Genomic DNA, 19972 nt, shown 5'->3' with positions numbered 1-19972 from the left:
AATTTTGCCTGTATTCAAAAGTGGTGCTCACGTCCTTGACAAAACATTACAAATGTTTATAGCCACATTTCTTGTTTTAGAAGTTTTAGAAGGTAATTCGGAAGTGTAGCCAGCTTCTAGCTTTCGTTGTCTCGTTCTGCGTTTAGTTTCATATCAGAGTTCTGGTTTCGTTTGTCGTGAGAATTGGCAAAGCTATCGTCATCGCTTGCAAAGGCGTGAGTGCAGCACGGAGTGCAGTGAGAGTTCCATGTAGTAGTGAGAGTAGAGGGTGGGCGTGCGTGGGTGGCTTGAGCTCTAGTGCTCCAGTCCACGTAAAAAAATAAACAGACCTGAAACTACGTGTCGGCGGGAAAACGTCATGAAGGGGCGTTGGAATAGAACAGCTGTGGTTGCATCAGATAGACTGCTACCACATCTTGAGCTGTGTTCGCGCATTCAACGCGTGCAATCGCGTGGTTGTGTGTAGCGCGCACTTCCTTGTTTAAGGTCTCTGACAAGGAAGGAAGGTGTCGCCGGCAGAGACTTAAAAAAAAAGAAAAACGATCTTGGCCCGAGGGGTAGCTGCGAACACGGTGCAAACAGCTGTAAACACGCAGTTCTGTTATCTTTTTTGCATTCACCCATTGAACCTTGGAGCGACGGCTTCTCCGGCTAACTGCCACTGTTGTGTTTTTTTTTTTTTCTCGCACGCGCGCACAGTTGCATGCAGCAGTCGACAGCACGTCTCCGAGGCAGCTTGGGAGCTGCTCGACTAGCTCAACAGTTGAAACTTTATAAGCAAACATGATTTCTCTCATCAATCATACGGTTTTCTTCGTTAGGGACTTGTTCTGCTTATACATCCTGTCAGCTTACTACCTTCTCTGGGAGTGCCTACTGCGGATAAAAAGCCAACTCTCACCGCAAGAGCCGATTTCGTGTAAGTTAATAGCGCACTGCACTGCTTACGTGACGTCACAGCTTGTCTACCAGCATTTACTGCAACTGGTTGCTGATAACATTTCAGACCGCTCCATGATAAACAAAACTGTTGTGGTGACGGGAGGATCAGGAGGAATAGGGCACGAGACAATGCGAGCGCTTTTATCTCTGGGTGCTCGTGTTATCGATGGTAACAACTTTTGTTTACTCAAAGAGCAGACTAAAAGCAGTCGAAGTTACAAATGTTGTTTTAAATATATCATATGTTTGTTACAGGAAGTCCGGATACCAACTGCAAGGAAGAGCGAAGGCGTTTGCTCTTGGAAGGCCACGCAACGGCACAAGGTTTACAAAGGTTTCTAATTTGTTCTCCTGTGCGGATTTCTTGTAGAGTTACTGTCTAACCAAAGCTAAACATCTTTACAGTGGAACTCCTGCATCTTGACTTGAGCTCAATGGCTTCTGTGAAGTTATTCGCAGAAAAGATACTCCAGAGTGAAAGTAAAGTTGACGCCCTTGTTTGCAACGGTAAGTTAACTTGAAACCCCCCGATGACACAGAGCACTCAAACCAATATCGTTTTCTGTCAAGCTGGCGTGATGCTGATGCCATACCAGGAAACTGAAGACGGCTTTGAGTCGCACATGAGCATCAACTACCTTGGCCACTGCCTCCTGACAGCCTTGCTGCTACCTCTGCTCATTGCTGCCAGTAGCAAAGGACAAACTGCGAGGATTGTTAATGTATCTTCATGTGTACATAAAGCTGGCCGCATAAACATAGATGCTCTCAACAGCAGGTGAGCTTCATGCATGTGGTGTTTACCAGGGATCGCACAACATTTGCAGCCATTGTGAAGGAAGAATTAGCACATTATGTGCTAGTCACCATAAGCTATTGCTTATGTTTAGTCCATCATATATATTTCTTTTGCCTCACTTTGAATCTTCATCAATCAATGTGTTTGCATATGCTTGTATTGTTTCCTTACCATATTTGGTCATGCCCACTTACTTGCACTTTTTAATGCTTCTGCAGCCATCGTTTATTATTAGATATCAAAGTAATGCAGCTATATCCTGTGAGCCCATTGATGGCCGTGGGTGACTATAATGTGCAGATCCAGATGAACTTCTGCAGATCTTTTGCATGCACAAGAATATAGATCCAGGGCTAATCTTGTGTTTTCTGGTTTTGGGCTGTGCTTATTTAAGACAGGGACACAGCAAAGCACACAGAAATAGACAGGAGCACTTGAGCAACTAAAGGGCATCGTAAAACCGTGTGATGCGTTCCATCACATCAAGGAGCTTAATTTCTTTTCTTCTTGAACTGTATGGCTGTGCTACACTCCTGTTTCTACATTTTTTTAACAGAAAGACATACTCCTGTTACAATGGTTACACTCAGTCAAAGCTGGCACAGGTGCTGTTCACAAAAGCGCTTGGAAGGCGTTTGCAAGCCAAGGGTATTCCTGTGACCGTCAACTGTGTCCACCCAGGAATTGTGAACACTCAGCTCTACCAGAGGGTATGGTGGGCACCTCTAGTTGCTGGCCTTTTCTTCAGGGTAAGTGTTAACATTTTTTTTTTGTGCATACATGTGTGAGTGCAGTTTAAATGCGCAAGCACATGAAAGTGCTTGAGGTCATAGTGAAAACAAATTCTGCTCCCTCTTGAATTGTACAAACTTCTGCACTAAGGTGGGGTATATATTACTAGAAGAAAAAGAAACAAAGAAAGACACAACTGGTAAATCAGTGTAGTATCACAGATTCAAAGGTATTTTCTTCTATACTATTTTGGTGGAGTAAAAGCTCTCGAAACTTCTCATATTTAGTAATTGGTGCATTCAAAATACAATGTGCCTTATCACTATCAGTAAGGAACAACTTTGCCCAAGCAGGCATTATTGAAATCCACAACTTCACTGCAAGTCAGTGCGGAAATCTCAAAGTGGTTTCACCACCAGTTTCCATGGTCTTTTCTGGCTTATCAATCCTCCTCTAAATGTCGGAGTCAGCATTGTGGCAAAGTTCCAGAGAGGTGATTTACGAATACTACTCTTTCTTTTATTCCATTCTAGCTTTAACTCATTTTACAGCGTCTTAAATGCACTGTTAGCAAATTTTATATATCTATAGCATGCACATGCTAAATTGGATGTAGAAAGTATTCTAGCTTGTGCATTCTTTTTTGTGGGGTAGAAGGGAAAGTTCAGTACATTAAGTTTCTGACTTTGCATTGTAGGGGAGACCAGCTTAAGGTTAGTTTAATAGACACCTGTGGTGGTGTCTTAATGGCTGTGGCATTCTGCGTGAGCTCACAAGTTCAAGTGTAGCCATAGCAACTATACTATCCAAAGGGGTCATAAATGCAAAAATTTGTGCACCGTGTGTTTAGGTCAATTTGAAAGAGCCCCCAGTTATAGTGCCTTTCATAGTCCGCAAGTTGCTTGGGACAGCAAACATTACTTGTGCAAGTTCAAAAAAAGAGTACACAGAACTAGATTAAGTTACTTAATCGTTGACCCTTTCACTGACCACCATGTTTAGGAAGCCTGCAGCCAAAGATGGAGTAGACATGCACTAAAAGATCATTCACTGATGCTTTGTGGTATCTGAGGTTCCACCAGCCACTTCTTTTCAAAAAAGAAAGAAAAAGATATTACAGACAGTTCTACGCCTGTGCAATCTGAGTAAACTGCAGAGCTGCCAAGCAAGAGCCACCACCTGACGAACACATATTGAGTTCTTTTGTCTTTCTTCTTCTTCTCCTTTCTTTCCTTATCTCTTTCTGTATTGCCCCCTCTCTCCCTACTAACCCTCACTTCCCTTTCCCACCCCCTTGCTATAATGTACTATGCATGGCTATGCTATGCTAGGAGCTGCTTGGCACATATCCACTTTCTGTGGCTGGTGACGCGAAATGGTGGAATGAAAAGCTTAAACAGCTCCGCTGCTAAAAGGACTGCTCACATTTATTTATTTCTCATATACCATACAGCAAACAGTGCAGTAAAAAAAAAAAGCATCTCTGTACATACTCATCTATGCATAATCAAACTTCACAGTTAGGCGCAGATTATAGAAACGGCAGCCACATTTACCAACATTTCCGTGATGAGTAGCAATATTCTTTTTTGGCTCACATTTCTTACTTATTTCTTGACAGACAACAGAAGAATGTGTTAAGACAGTACTGCACGCAACGTTTTCGAGCGAGCTTGAAGGCATCAGTGGCTGCTATCTGGAGGAATGTGCACTGGCTCAGTCGCTCTCCCTGTGCGACGACCTCTCTGTCCAAGAGAGACTTTGGAACAAGACGTGGGCGCTGCTTTGGCCATGGTTGAATGACCGAGCCAGTGCCGTGGATATCCTGCTCGCCTCTTGAAGTCGCCCGCTCACTGAGACTTCGAGAATCAGGATACCAGGCCTTGTTCGGACATGATAAACTGCAGGGCTGAGAGTTCGATGACCAAAAATGACCGAATTGCTTGAGCGTAAGAATATGACAATTTATTTCTGTGTTCATGTTATGTCGAATGGCAGCTAGTGGAACATCTGCAAAGAAAGAAAGCACAATGAAGCAACATGTGAATCAACATTCATTGTTATTCCTACAACAACACAACTTTCTCTAGCCTTTTGATGATGGTCTCCTGACTGTGGCACTTGCTCAACTTGGGCAAATAAAATGTGGGACAAATGCAGGTGCCACTTAGCATTAAAGGCAGGCATTAATTTCTTTTTAGATCACGATAGTAAGATGTAATCATTACATTTTATTTCTATGTCCTCCTCTGGTCATTACCTCACAATTTGCTTGTAAGTAATTTGCTGCAGATACCAATTTATTTTTCTTCAATGTCAAACCACTTCTGCATGGTCCGACTTACACTTAGTGCATCGCAGGCACTGCTAGCTCTTTTGGATGCACGATAACTTACCCGAGAGCACTGGCTTCAGCATCCAAAACTTGGTTGGTTTGGTTACTGGCTTGACCAGTTAATGGTGAGGTAGCTTTCAAGGTGTCGGGCCTAATGCATTAATATTTAATAACCTGATGATGGAAGGTTGTTCGACAAGACTAATAATCAAAGCTGTGAAAAGTCACCTAAACTGTGAAGTGGGGCTCTCAACACTAGCAAGGCCCTGCTAAAAAAAGAAAAATCGTCCGACTATCTTCTTAAGCATATTTGTTTTTTTTTGACAATGTATGCCCACATCAAACCTAAAGCTTACAGGCGAGTCTTGATCATAATTGATGTCGTCCGCGTCCAGCTCGTCGTCTTCGTCCTCGTTGCTATCACTTTCGTCGTCCTCATTATCGTCGTCTTCATCGTCTTCCTCATCTTCATCCTGCAACTTTTCGAGAACACAACTTAGGATGCCGAACCACTTGGTGACAAGATTCTGCAGTGTCTAAATCCTTACGATAATGATTTCGTGGACCGGTCGATTGATCTGTTGTGAAGGCTAAGATCGAACACAAGTCAGGTGCATTTCGTCAGGACCAAGTCTTTAATACATATAACGGGAACAAAAGTTATTCGCTGGCTTGTCTGCGTTCGCTGACTGCACAGTGGTTTTAAGTTTGCCATGTAACTGGTGCGTTAGGTTCTCCTGCACAACCAGGCGACGTTGTCGACCTGTGCTAAATACTGCGATGGCATGAAAGATTCACTGCATTGACGTATCGCCGCTTTTTATCCGTTATCTGGCACACACACTATCTATCGCGCATGACAATACATATTTCTTTGTGCTTTAATCACGCCGGTGGTTCCGTCCCACTCGACATTTAAAGAAAGAAAACTACGCAATCCCTGCGCAAGCTGAAGTACGCAAACAAGCCAGTAACACAGGAAAAAAAAAAAGACAATCTATCTCATGAAGCCAAGCGTAAGTTGTAATGTTGAGAATGCCACAACCGGCGAAGCTTACTTCTGCCGCAGTTTTCCCAATCGGAACAAGGTCGCTGTGCCTCTGCGCAATGCTGGTGAGCTGAAATGATATACACCGCACATGTCTCACGACATCAGGCAAAAAGAGAGAACGCAGCGTGCAATACCCACCGCGCTTTGGTGTTCTTTTTCTAGCTGGGTTAACTCGGATTCATCATCGCAAGGCCGGTCAACGTAGAACCAAGGCTGGTCGGCTATTCTGGGCTGCAGAGAAGGAAACTGGGGCGCCTCCATCAACTCTAATAACTGGCAGTTCAGCACTTCTGCCTCCTGTGACACATAACGATCGCCACAAACCGAAATATCTATGATACCAGCAGCGTAAACAAAACAAGCTGTCCCTACGGTGGATTGGCCTTAGCTTGCGTTGGATACGGACGATGCAAAGATGTCGATGGCGCTCCAGTTTCTGATGTTCGTTTAAAACGAGCGTCACGCTGTCGCGTACTTCAGTTTTTAAAAAAAGAAAAAGAAAAGTTTGCGATGATACTTCCTAATGCAAAATGCGAGCGCAGCTGTGTGCGTGTTTTCATTTGTTGATATATTGAGGCAAATAATTTGGGAGCGACATGTGTGCACGAACAGTTTATATTTCCCCCATTTTTATATTATTATTATGGCCGGCGTTGGGTCGCCCTGGGCGTACGAGACAAAATGTGGCAAAAGCGTTCGGCGCACCCATATAGCCGCTTAAAACCGGCTTGACTTGGCTTGAAGTGTATAAGTAGGTGGCGGCAGAATCGCTGAATCGCTGGGCTAGAAATACTTTTTAGGCGGTTTACGGGGTACGGTTGGTACGGTAACCATAGAGTTTCCCACTAACTGTGAGAAACTCTATGGTAGTTTGTTCTCCGTGCTGGTTGTTGGTGTAGATTTTGACAGTGAGCTGTGTGCACTAGCGAGAACCGCCTCTGCCCGTGGTCGCATTGTGTAAGAGTGTTGTAGAAAGCGATTCATCTGCATGTCGTTGCCGTTTTGTTAGTTCTGCCAGTTCTACGATATCACCGTGTTCAGTGGACGCTTATGAGCGGAGGGAGCTTCTCCGCGGTGCTTAGCAGGTAACGCCAATCTCCCGAAATGTTGGCCGCCAAATCTATAAGCAATGATAACGAGGTGTACGAGCATGAAATAAAGGCCATGTGTCATGCGATTTGTGAATGTCTCTTTGATGCACAACTAGTGTTGTGGCGTGCGTGGATGTGTGGTAGAAGTGCGTGTGTTGCGTGATCGAGGATCGATCGCTATCAGTTGGACTGTCATTTGGGCGAATTACTTGGACCAACACGTTTATTTAACCTTCGTCTTGAGTAACTGCGCGTGACAGATATGGAATGCGCAAGCTGGAAGCGACGGGATATGAACCGGCGTTCACCCGGCGTTAGTGTCGAGTGGCTTAACATATATGCTGTCGCCGATTATGACAATCGGTTTTATAAGCAGTGCCTCTTTAGGTAGTTGTGTACAAATAAAAACGGAAATAAAATAGAAATCTTATTGTTAGGAGCATTGTCTAGCTTACATTCCCGACACCTAAACGTCTTTCTAAAAGTCAACATTGCCGCAACACAGTTGTGTCATGCGGTGAAGTGCACAGAGTATATTGCGGTGAAGCACACACAGTACGCGCGCGCGCGTGTGGGCCTTAATTATACACGCGCCGTCCTCTGTCTCATTAGTGGTGATGCGGCGGACAGCATCACCACCAACTCCAGCCTCTGTAATGAGCCCTTATCAATTTACTCTGTGAAAAAAAAATGTGACAAGCGATTGGCAAGGCAGTAATTCTTCTAATTTATTGCAGGATTAATTCAAAATTGTTGCATGACACCTTTAAAAAAGTGCGAAATGCCTATGACAGACTCCAGTGGTACTCCAGATTTCGTGCCATCACATATATATGCTCCAAAATGTAAATGATTATTAACGAAGTATATACTCAGGCTAGGTATAGGAGATGATCATCTATATTTCATTAATTTTCTCTGAAAAGTAGTAGCTTATGGTTCACATTATTGCGTTCTTTCGAGTAATCAAGAAAAATAGCTATTGAAGAATGGTAAAAAATTATAGGTGCAGTTTGTCAAGGAAGCAAGTTGCGCTTTGCAAGAAAATGATTTACGAAAGCCATGCGGTGCCAGAACTAAAAGCAAGGTGGTTTCAGGAAACTTATGGTGACCTGCGATGATAGCATGCGTTGAAGCATCTTACAGGGGCTGCTTGTTGGAAAGATGGGGTGGTAATTAGGCAAGTGCCTGTCATCAGATGGGGAGATGCATCATCAAATCTTTAAAAAATAGCTATGAAGGGGATGCTAAAAATTTCTTGAAGGAATTAACACAACGCAGTACTTATTAAAGCCTCCAATTTAATGAGGTTAGCACTGGGGCTAGCAGGTACCTTAAATGAGCTGGCAACTTTAGTAATACCCCTCGTAGGTCAATAATTATTGGATTCACAGCATGCTATGGATGAGATAGGATTATGCAAATGGGGCAATTAGAAGTAATGAAATTATTGAATATACTTTGTTAATAATGCCTGGACAGTCCTAATGCAGAATGAGGTTTATATCAGGGTGAATTTACTTTTGCTAATGCTTCTGGTGGCATCATTGCAGTTTATATTCACTGGCTTCATGCACTGTATATCAAGCACCACTGATGACACTCTGGTTTTTGCAAAGTTATTGTACTGTTTAAAAAAAATAACATCAAGAAACTACATGCTTTCTTACAGTTTAATCAGGCATATAATTTAGACTCTTTAGTGAATTGTATAGGGGAGGTCTGTGTGCAGAATATCCATGGTAATCATTTAACGCTCTGTTTGTTTGCGTAATGTTTGAAGCCTCTTTTTCTATTCAAAATTGCTACGGAGCAAGAAAAATCCAACACCAGAATTGGTACTTGGGTAAAGCAGGTAGTAAGAGCAAGCTCAATCACAAGCCGTTCAGGAGCACCCACTGAAGGAACTAATACCTATAGGGCAAAGCTTCCGGTGCACCAAGAAGGGGATGGGAAGGGGGTGCCGGTTAACGTTTCAAGAGGGCATCTCCTCACCATCATCCTACCCTAGCCACGAACTTGTACTGTCTACGTTTATCAGACTCCTACTAACACAAGACAGACTAGGTATAAAAGTTGCTTCTTTATTGCAAGATGGCACATCAGACCTTTTCAGAATTCCCTCACCGCAAGCCGTTAAGATTGCCTAAAAGCCTTTCCTTGTGCGGTGTCCCTTTTTTGTTCCCACACAGTTATCGCAAGCAAAAGTATGCAGCTTGTCACAGGCTAGCTGGTGCCACACAGGGATGGCTCCAGCCATCGTGATGTGTATTCCACTGGAGCTGTCAGACACTGTACATTCATGGTCTGGTGTGCTTGTTTAGGACTTTAAAGATGTAAACAGTGACCACTTCTGTTTTGTCCCTTGCACACTTGCACAAGAATTTGACACAGACGTTAGTTCTGGCAATACTGCCACATGTGGTAAGAGGTACCTTGAAGTTGTAAACAGTGACTGCTTGTGTCACACACCTGCACAAGATTTTGACAGAGACGTTAGTTCTCGCAATCCTGCCACGGTGGTAAGAAGGTGTACAACCACAGGAACACCATGGCAAAGCAAGCTGAGGTTCATATTGAATATAATATTCCACTTGCAATACAATGGTAATTAAGTACTCTTGCATTCATTTGCAGTGTCAGGCATCACATCATTCTGCCTAACCCTGATCTCTTTTACCTATCGTCTACATAGTTTTCCAGGTTGGTGACAGTACAAAAAGAAAAAAAATCTTTGTGGGAGCACCACATTTTAATCTCACAAGACTCCACTGAAGCACTTACAACATATGCGAACAGTGATATCCTAAATGTCAGCGCTTTTTGTGCTAACAAAGGTAAGCTGCTTGTTACCTTCGGCCTGTGATCTTACAGGAGCTTTAGCATATGCCCTGTTGTCATCTTGTGTCAACGATGCCACATACAATAAATAGTTCAACAAAGCTTATAACTCGGCAAGATGTACGTGCATATCTTCAGGGAGGTAATAAAATGCAGAAGTGACCACTCACGACAAGAAACACAGGATATGTGTTAACTTCCATCTATCTTTATTTGTGGCTTTGCCAGCAAATATGTAAGGGAACAGACACATGCGCAGTAGGGCAAGATGCAACGTCACAGCCATTTAACATTAACAACCATCACAAGAGAATGCTCAAGAAACTTTTCTGCCTTTCCGAGTTTCAACAGATGGGTCACTAATACACACATCACTCCTTCCCCATCATGAAATGCTTCCAACAGTTCACATGCCATTCTCTCACCACCCGTGCCTCGAATCCTTACCTCATATTTATTCTCAACTGACATGCTCTGCCACTCATGCAACAATAAGACAGATTTGCCTGTCCACTCTTAACAGCCTGTAAGTACACTCCTAAGAACTCCCCCCCCCCCTCTTCCACCCTCCCATTGGTCATAGGCCAGATGGGTCATTATATTATTCACCTAGCTACACAACTGTGCTTGTCGAACATGAATATATGTGAACCATACAGTTGCTTTGCAATAAGCAAATGTAGTACAACACTCTCTATGAAGGCTTGGTTAAAATAGTTTTATGATCATGGCACAGAAGCGTGAACTGTTGGGCTAGTTGGTGAAACATGTTTTGAAATAAAAGAGTGAAAGCTTGTCGATGTAGCACATCGACGAGTTTTCGCTCTTCTATTCCAAATCATGGAACAAAAGCTTTCTCTAGGAAACACGTAAAGCCAACATGGAGAATTATATGCACCAGGAAAATTCCGACACTGCAAATATTCTATGGGTGTGCAAATATTCAGTGATATAACACATCGAATTGAATACTGTCGTATTCGATTCAATAAGCATTATGTGTAAAACTGAATATTTTGTTAATATCTTACGAATGCTTCAAAATGTTAAGTACACCAAAATAAACAGAAAGCTTGTGTAAAAGTATGACAAATTTCATCCCTGCTGGTAGATTATATGCACTCAACATGAGAGCTTATGTAGTGCAGCTGGCTACTTCGCTCTAGGAAAGTGATTTTACCAGCTATACAATGGCCACTTACCCTTTCTTAAGAGTTCTGTGGATTCGAAGGGCATGATTATTTCCTAGAGATGCTGTATTTCTGTTTTTAAAATTTCTAGGAGTTCTTATCTATACCTTAAATAGACAGGCAACCAAATTTTAACGTACCTGTTTATTTTATTGCAATGGAAAGCTTACAATTCAGCTTACAATTCAGAGTGTCTAATCATGCAATGGCAACAGGGAAAAGGCGATGAAATATTTTTTATCATATTTGTTGCCGATGGAGTCTTATACACAAGACATGTTGCAAACAGTGGCCGACAGCTTCTGGTGTTATTTGCGCCAGGTTCTGCCATGACAGAGTGCATGTCTGAAATGCCTTTTAAACGTGGTGCATGCACCACTTCTCAGCATCAATTCCTTTTACTGCGTAATAAGCAAAGAATTCCTGTGGATGCGTTTTACCTAGGAATTCCAACATAATAGCGAATGTAATTTGGCATAGGCTGTAAAAGTTAACATTCAATCAGTCATACATTCTTACCTTTCTAGGCCAATTTTTGTTCATACCAAGTGAACAAGAAATGAGTTAGGAGCGACGGCGCATCATACGACACGTCGCCAGCCACCCCGACTCTCCCCATTTGGTTGGGCACCTTGTGTTCTCAGACACGGCTTTGGTTGCAGCAGTGCTGCTTCAGGACATTTTACGTTTGCGAGTTTTTGTTTTTTTTTTCTAGTACCATTATTTTCTGTATCTGTGCCATATTTTTGTACCGTGTTTTTTGCCACCATTTTGTTGGTGCAGCCTCCGCATGAGACATAAAGGCTTGCACCTTAAAAAAGCAGATGAACGCACATATTTTTACTTTCCCTTTATGCCAATATTAAAGTGATAGCTAGCAGTACACGCAAACCAGTGAGCACAACATATAACATACCCCTATGGCTCAGCGTAGACTGCACTGCTAATTCATCACAACTATATGTGCTTTTTAACCTTAAGTATGAGGGCGACCTTTTTTTATCAAAGCCCACTTGGTCGCAAAATTTCAACCAAAATGAAATTCAAAACTGTTTTATTTGGAACACTTAGACATACTTTCCAGGTACCTCTAAACTGTCGTCACTCCAACTGAGACATTTATCACAGCGTGGCATAAACTTTACTCACAGTAAAGTTTATGCTGTGCAGACACTTTACTAAGCAGATAGCTATGTTACTTTAGGTACTTTACTATGCATATAGGTTATACTAGATACTTTACTATGCAGATAGGTCAAGCAAATACTTTACTACGCCCTCGTCTTTGGCTAGGGCATAGTAAAGTATCTGCTTGAAAGCTATTTTTCTTTTACAGCAGAGTAGAGTTACCATAGAGGTGTTATGCTTGAGGTTTATCATAGAAAATTATCATCATGAACCAGCACACGCTCTCTTCGCCGTCTTCTTCCCCTTCTGCTTCGCTCCCAGAACAGGCGCGCCTATTTCTGCAGCACAGGGTGCCATAACTCGGATGGGCAAGAGAACGAGTATAGAGAGAAAGAAAGAGACAAACAGAGAGAAAGAAAGAAAAAGAGAAATTCTCGGCAAAAATATTTCTTGGCGAGGCAAGACTCAAATCTGCGGACCAACGAATAGAAGGAAAGCGTTGTCACCACTCGGCTATCCAGTCACGTTAGCAGAGCATAACATAGCCTTGTATGGTATATAGTATAGCAAGGGGGTGGGAAAGGGAACTGAGGATGAGGAGCAGAGATGTGAGTGTAAGGAGAAAGGAAAGGAGGAGGGGAGAACGAGGACAGAGAGTGATGGAAATAGAAAGAAATAGGAAGAAGAGAAAGAGATTGAGAGAAAGGGAAGAGAAAAAAGGATAGAAGGTGAGGGGATGACAACAGAGAGCGAGCAAGAAAGGAAAGAAAGAGAGAAAACGATAGAAAGACAAAGAAAGAAATAAACAGAGAGAGAGCAAGCATTGCAAAGTCACAAAGAAAAAAGATAGAAAAAGAGAGAACAACGAAAGGGTTGGGAAAGAGAGAGCTTAGAGGATAAAAGCTCAACAACTCTGCAGTGACCCTGCCTTGCATTTGAAAGCGGCGCTCTTTTCTTTCTTCTTCTCTTTTCTTGTTTTTTTTGAGGGCCTATCAGTTTCTTAATCAATTAAAGCCATAGTGAAAGTCTGACGTTGTGTGGCAGACGTGTTGCACAGCACCTCTCGTACGTCCTCCGATCGTGCGAGGTAGCAGTTGTGAATTCCGAGCACACACTGGGCACATAAACATGCCTCGAACAATTAAGTCTCCCACTATGTGTGACGTGCGTGGTGTCATTTGATTTCTGCATGCAGCAATACAGCCGAAATTCATCGTTGAAAGAGTATTGTGTATGGTAAAGCCTTCATGAGTGACAGCAAAGTGTAGCAACAGTGCAGGAACATTGAAGCAGAATGTGTAGACAACAGTGAGCGGCATACAGAATTGGCTGAAAGGTGGCTGTCTTCAATGTGGGGGCCATAAAGAACGCTGGCACAACGCCACAATAAATGCCTCAGTTGCAGTGGCGACTATGAACAGGGGCAACTGGAAAGTGTTTCTACATGTTCCAAACATAAGCGTCTTTAATTTCGCTGTGGTTTTCACCTTGAACGAATTAGAACTTGAAAACAAACATAGCCCTCGTATGTTTAAAACAATTGCAGCAAGGCTGGTGATAGGTCAGCAACAAGCTTAGCCACGCCTTCATTGTCGTCCATTATGTGCACACAATATAGGTAGTTTGGGGAGGCACAACTATTTGACTGACTATACTGGGAAGCTAACTGGCAACCCTGGGCCAGTGTGGCTTTGGAAGATGGGCCCCACCTACGACGAACCACCCTTTTACAGCACAGCTGTTAAAGTCGAGGTTGGCCGTGTGCCGTAGATAGAAAATGATCATCATCATGAACCAGCACGTGCCATCTTCGTCGTTGTCGTCGCCTTCTTCCTCTTCTGCTTTTTTACCAGAAGACGCGTGCCGATTTGTCCGGCAAATGATGCAATAACTTCATGAGCGAGAGAACCATAGCACAGAGAGAGAGAGAGGAAATAAACAGAAAAAAATAGAAGGAAAGAGAACAAAAAATTCTTGGCGAAAAAAGAAATTTTGTCGAGGCGCGATTCGAACCAGTGAACTAACTATTTGAAGGCGAGCACCATAACCACTCGGCTATCCAGGCCCGCTTGCAGAGGAGAGCATAGCCTTGAATAGTATATGCAGCTCAGCAAGGTTATTAGAAAGGGAAGTGAGGGTGAGAAGGAGAGAGGCATGAGGGTTACCAGGAAGAAAATGAAGATGGGAGAACGAGTACAGAGGGAGAGAAAAAATAGAAACAGACAAATAGACAGAAAGGAAGAGACAGAGAAAAAAGTTAGAAGGCGAGAAAGCGACTACACATAGAGAGAGAGAGAACATAGAAACTGAGAAATAGACAGAAAGAAAAGCAACAGAGAAAAAAAAAGATAGAAGGCGACAAAACCAACTGCACAGAGAGAGTGAGACAACAAAAGACATAGAAAAAAAAAGATAAAGAGAAAAAAAATAGAGATAAGCAAGGGAATAGAGAGAGAGAGAAAAACACAGAAATGCACCGAAAGAAACAGACGGAGAAAGAGTTTCAAAGCAACAGAGAAACAGGTATTAGGCGAGAGACCGACAACAGAGAGAGAGGGGGGGGGGGGGAGTGAAAGAAGTAACAGATAGAAGAAATAGGTGAAAACATAGAAGGTGAGAGACCGACTACACTGAGACATAGAGAAACCAAGACACAGCAAGACAGCTAAAGAGAAAAAAAAATAGGAAAGAAAAGGGAGAAAAAGGCAAAGAAAGAAATAGCGGTTGAAATAATTACCCATTCCCTTTCTGGGATGTGTGCAGCGTGTCTCTATGACATCCGATATTCTATTTGATGAAATTTACATTGATTTTATCAGGATGGCACTGTGAATACCGTTTAGCACACCATGGTGCAGGGATGGAATCACTGCCGCACTAATCCTGTTCAGCAATTGTATATTTCTTTGCATATTTTAGAGTACTATTTTATTACTTCAGCTTGTTTTTAGTATCCCTAACTACAAAATAAGTGTATAGTGTGTGATTTATACAGTTTATTCGCGCAAACTTAAATGGAGCTGAATGTCTGTAATGCAGGTTAGCTGGTTTGATTGAGGCAGGGCCTCAGATCAGGAAAGGAGGAGGCAGTTTTTCACACAGAAAACTAGAACATTTAGAACAAAAGCAATGAAGAAAAAAGTAAGGAAAACAACCACAGTGAAATCACACATGGACAAGCAAGGCTTGGTAATTAAATGAAGTCCCATTGAACGCTCGAAATACAAGAGAAGAAATACGTGCTCATACATTGCCTTCACGATGATTATTTTTTTGTACATCTAATGCTGACGACATCGACACTTGTGAGCCAATACAAGCTTCACTTTAAAAAGGCATACTGTATTTCAAGCTTCGTGAATGAAGCAGTGCGAACAATTAAAGAATAGTTTGTGTAAAGCACAGCACGTACTGCGCGACTGAATATTGCTGTGCTTGGCATCACAGGTGATTCAAGAGGCCGACATTTTCTTCTGTCATATCTCCTTGCACTTCTCTCCCAGAGGAGGACGTGGCACTGTGATTTATGGAAAGGCCTAGAGTTACTCCAAAAAGGCTCAACTTCACCGCCTGATATTGCCATCACGTGATTTTTTGGAGATAAAATAAGGCTGCACAAAGAGCGGATTGCATGCATTGGTCATGCGCTGATACGTACCTCCTCAGAAAACACAACACATCCTCAGGACGTCCTGATATGACCAAAATATCCTTGTCCTGTAGGGTGTGCTGAGGACAACCGCAGGAATGCCTGATATACTTGAGTCCACAAAATGCAGTTTGATTGTGGAGGCCTCCGTGAGGGCACTATAAATACTTCTTTGAACAGTGCAAGAGTGGAACACTAGATTTGATGAATAAAACATGACACAGGTGCTGTGTCATGAATGTAATACATGTATGTATATAAGTGTGTGTGTGTGTGTGTGTGTGTGTGTGTGTGTGTGTGTGTGTGTGTGTGTGTGTGTGTGTGTGTGTGTGTGTGTGTGTGTGTGTGTGTGTGTGTGTGTGTGTGTGTGTGTGTGTGTGTGTGTTTTGACAATACTGTAAGTCACCACAGGCTGTTACAGGGGTGGTAAAAGATATTATACAATACCATACACAAAGACTGCAGTTTCAAATGTTGCTGAAAAACTCTTGCTCATTGACAATCAACAAATACACTGGAATCGAGCTTGTTTGGTTGCTAACAACTTTATTGATAGTGCTGCAGAGCTTTCGCCGACCGGGCCTTAAGTCTCCCATGAGCTTGTTCCATTCGATAATTGTACGGTACAGAACCTAAAACTTTAATACATCAATTTTTATAGTGTAGGGTAAAATAGCACATGGATGATTGATACGCAGTGACACTCTGGCTAGAGGGTGCATGTACAAGGTAAGATCTCTATGTTTAGTGTTTTAATATACAGCTTGTCCTGGAACTTCAAGCATGTGATTTCTCTGCACGTAGACAGCGTCTGGAGGTTAGCCCTGTGAAGTAATACTGTGTGATCTGGTAGTATGAATAATAAAATCTGGCTGCCACTTGTTGCATCTGTTCTAGCTCATCAGCTAGCTTTTGACTGTATGGATCCCAGATTATACTAGCATACTCTGGAGTTTGCCGCACTCCTGTTTTATAAGCTGTCAGCTTTGTTTTAGGTGTGGCATCTCTTGACTTTCACCTTAGAACACCCAGCTTACATTCAGACAAAGCACAAATATTTTTAATATGCTTGTTGCAGGTTAGATTCTAAGTAATTGTAACACCCAGATATTTTATCTGACTTGATCACTTAACTTCTTTATTTTTTATTTTACACGTAAATGGCAGTGGCACTTTCTTATTTGATATCGACCAACAGGTAGTCTTGTTGAAACTGATTTTCATGTTCCATTTCTCACACCATTCGTCAACAGAACACAAAGCATCATTGAGCAAGACGTGGTTAGCAACACTTTTTACCCCAGTGAATATCACAGTCATCCGCAAACAGTCTCACATCAACAGAAGAGTAAGCAAGAGTGGGTACATAAATGTCAATGGCAATATCACAAACGTAATATATACTAAAAAATACAAGGTGCAAAAAATACAAAAACTCTCAACATCAATGAGGAACATAAATAATATATAAGAGCATTTTAAAAATCAAGAGAAAGGTTAGTCACAAGATGGGCAAACGATTGTGTTGTGTTAGCATTAACCACTTCTTCCGGTAATTTGTTCCGCAATGAAAGAGCATGAGGAATTAATGAATATTGATGCACGTTGAGGTGACTTAATGGTTGCCTAACTGTCTTGTTGTGATGAGTATGATCAAAGCACATGGACGGGGCAATTGTGTAATGTTCGGATGGTATTTTGAAGTGACCATGGTATATAGTTGATAAATTAATTTTAATCAGGAGACTATTCTATGATGGAATATATGCATAACAGAATCATCATATTGCATCATGACTATGATGCAACACACACACAAACACACGCACACACACACACACACATGGTGCTGTGATCCTCTGCATATAAATTGACGTCGATTGAACAAATCAGTTGTGAGCTATTAAAAGGACACCAGGTAAGAAAATTTTTATGATGCAATGCTACAACCATGTCGAAAACTGTCTCTATGCAGTTAATTCAAGCATAAGACATCTGTATAAGCTAAGATTTTTTTTATTACTACACATATACCACACAAGGCAAATCAATAGCATTTAATAGGAGCCAGGCCTCGCCCAAGCGTTTCAATTAATTTTTCTGATATGCTATCATAAGTCAGTTCTGAACAGTAAACGTACAACTGGTTCTGTATTGAAACCCCTCCCATGCCCTATAATGTCAGCCGCCACTGCTCCTTCATGTAGCTACAAGTAATTGACGCTACAAAATTTTCATGTAAACAAAATAAAGCGATAACTGCAAAAACAATAATATAAGTGCATACCATATTTACTCGAATGTAATGCGAGTTTTTTTCAAGATTTTTGCTACCTCATGTCGACCCTCGCATTACAATCGAAGACCAAAATACACATGAAATACCTATTTTTTCTTCCTGGGTGCAATAAAAAGTCACCCCTCGTGTTGCAATTGTAGTTGCGTTACAATCGAATATTGGTACATTAGTATATGTCCTTCATTAGTTTGTTGAAGTGGAACATGAAAAGCCTGATCATTTATTGAACTGATGCTAAAATTACAAATAAAACCATTTTAAAAAGGTTGCTTGATGTCAATATTGTTTGCTTCTGTGATTGGCTGCCAGAGTAATACCGACCCGAGCAGACCATCTGCCTTGTTGCCAAGTGCTATTTCTTTAACCTAAGTAACATAGCTATAATGTTGAGCCTGCATGCTCCATTCCGCCACATCCTTCGGCATAGAAAGCGAGAGGGGCATTGGCCCATTTCCTTCACTTCCTCAAGTTTCAGTTTTACATTCTCTCCAACGTCAGAATTAAGTGGGTCTGTAACTATATCATTTGTTATTGTCTGCAATCAACACATGCTTTGTGAAAATGATCATGCTTACTTTAATGTGCTTGTGTGCACATGTCACTACAACAGAAGTATGCAATGGTGCCGTGCAGTTTTCTTTCTGTTCCTTGCTACAATTGTGCTGCATGCAGAGGAAAGTGGTGCCGTGTTGGCAATTGCGAATGACACTACATCTTTTATTATGTATTCAAGCAAGGATCTGGAAGCTGTCTGGCCATATGTATGTCGTAGTCATAAATAGTTTTATCATATACCATGCGTTATTGCTCACCCTCCACAACACCTATATTCTTCAATTAGCTATATGATAGTATTAAACCTTGTTCACATGTGATTTCTTTCGTAATCCATATCCTACTCCTGGGTGATTTCAATCTTACAAACACAACCTCGGACCGATCCTCCTCCTCCGCTCTCTCTTTTCAGTCGTAAGCTAAGGAGTAATACTAGTGCCGAGCTTTTTTCATTATCACAAATAGTAACACAGCCGACACGTGTACCATCTGATGTTGCGTGTATACACCCGACCTGACCTGTTTGACCTTCTACCATGATACATAGAATATGTACCTACCTACTATAAGTGAGACTGCACATCTTCATTTTATTCATTTATTCACCTAATTATTCAGGATACCTCAAAGGTTCCGACATGGGACATGCAATAAAGGGTGGGCAGACAGAAAAAAATGGCCGTGGTCATGTTAGATTTCGTAACTTTACGGATCATCTTCAAAAACCAGCTTTGAAACGAGAAATATACTGGTGATTAGGGCATCGTCAGGAGGAAGGTGCATGACATTGTCAGGAAGCAGAAATAATTTATGAACATTGATAAGTAGTATTATGGGAACGTGGCAGATAAGCAGCATTCTGAGGCATTGGTGGGAGAAACGATGTGCTGGAATGATGAGTTAGTCTCCTGGGCAGTGAATAAAGAAATAGCAAGAAATTTTGTCGAGCACTTTTGCGGTAGAGGCCTGTCGAGAGAAGACACAACCTTGTTTTTAGAGCAGAAACACTTCAGGTTGTATACGAGCAGTCCAAAAGAATGAATCTGGTACATTTCTTCTGGACCGATTCTAGAAAAATTAATTATGCTAATTTGATGGTTGTCCTAAATAGTACAGGCATATTCTACTTTAGATTGAGGTTTTACATGCAGCTCGTCTGACTGCAGCTATAGGTGGTACTGAAGACAACTTTCGGCATAGATTACCAAGTAACCATTTGCAGGAATTCGTTAACTCATTCATATGATGGTTCCAGGACAAGTCACTAGGTACATATGCACTCCTAGATACTTAAACGCCTCTCACTGAGCTAAAATGTAGTTCTTAGTTGGTAGTGGGAAGGCACTATGTAATTACAACC

General features: G+C 41.9%; 2 protein-coding genes and 1 long non-coding RNA gene across 5 annotated transcripts in view; 2 read left to right on the top strand and 1 right to left on the bottom strand.

The window, feature by feature from the left end:
- The first annotated feature begins 331 nt into the window (after positions 1–331).
- On the top strand, positions 332–4327 carry LOC119382990 (dehydrogenase/reductase SDR family member on chromosome X). Of its 2 annotated transcripts, XM_037650941.2 has the most exons (7): positions 332–919; positions 1007–1111; positions 1198–1266; positions 1348–1449; positions 1513–1720; positions 2298–2490; positions 4095–4327. In XM_037650941.2, the coding sequence occupies exons 1-7, from the start codon at positions 784–786 to the stop codon at positions 4311–4313; spliced, it is 1032 nt and encodes a 343-aa protein (XP_037506869.1). In that variant the 5' UTR covers positions 332–783; the 3' UTR covers positions 4314–4327. The 2 variants fall into 2 exon arrangements, with proteins under 2 accessions (XP_037506869.1, XP_049268331.1); XM_049412374.1 differs by lacking the exons at positions 1007–1111; positions 1198–1266 and having other exon boundaries at positions 335–919.
- LOC119382993 (anaphase-promoting complex subunit 15B) lies at positions 4073–6253 on the bottom strand. Of its 2 annotated transcripts, none has more exons than XM_037650942.2 (4): positions 5998–6253; positions 5867–5926; positions 5165–5287; positions 4073–4483 (listed from the first exon to the last, which is right to left on the bottom strand). In XM_037650942.2, the coding sequence occupies exons 1-4, from the start codon at positions 6118–6120 to the stop codon at positions 4472–4474; spliced, it is 318 nt and encodes a 105-aa protein (XP_037506870.1). In that variant the 5' UTR covers positions 6121–6253; the 3' UTR covers positions 4073–4471. The 2 variants fall into 2 exon arrangements, with proteins under 2 accessions (XP_037506870.1, XP_037506871.1); XM_037650943.2 differs by having other exon boundaries at positions 5165–5281.
- A 3396-nt stretch (positions 6254–9649) lies between these two features.
- LOC125757147 (uncharacterized) overlaps positions 9650–19972 on the top strand; it is a 22365-nt gene continuing 12042 nt past the window's right edge. The window contains exon 1 of the long non-coding RNA XR_007415085.1: positions 9650–9787. This is a non-coding gene — a long non-coding RNA (uncharacterized LOC125757147). The remainder of the gene's footprint in view (positions 9788–19972) is intronic.

Source organism: Rhipicephalus sanguineus, chromosome 2, assembly GCF_013339695.2.
Source record: "Rhipicephalus sanguineus isolate Rsan-2018 chromosome 2, BIME_Rsan_1.4, whole genome shotgun sequence".
Lineage (NCBI taxonomy): Eukaryota > Metazoa > Arthropoda > Arachnida > Ixodida > Ixodidae > Rhipicephalus > Rhipicephalus sanguineus.
The sequence above is the reverse complement of the archived record's forward strand: the minus strand, read 5'-3'. Positions and strand labels throughout refer to the sequence as shown.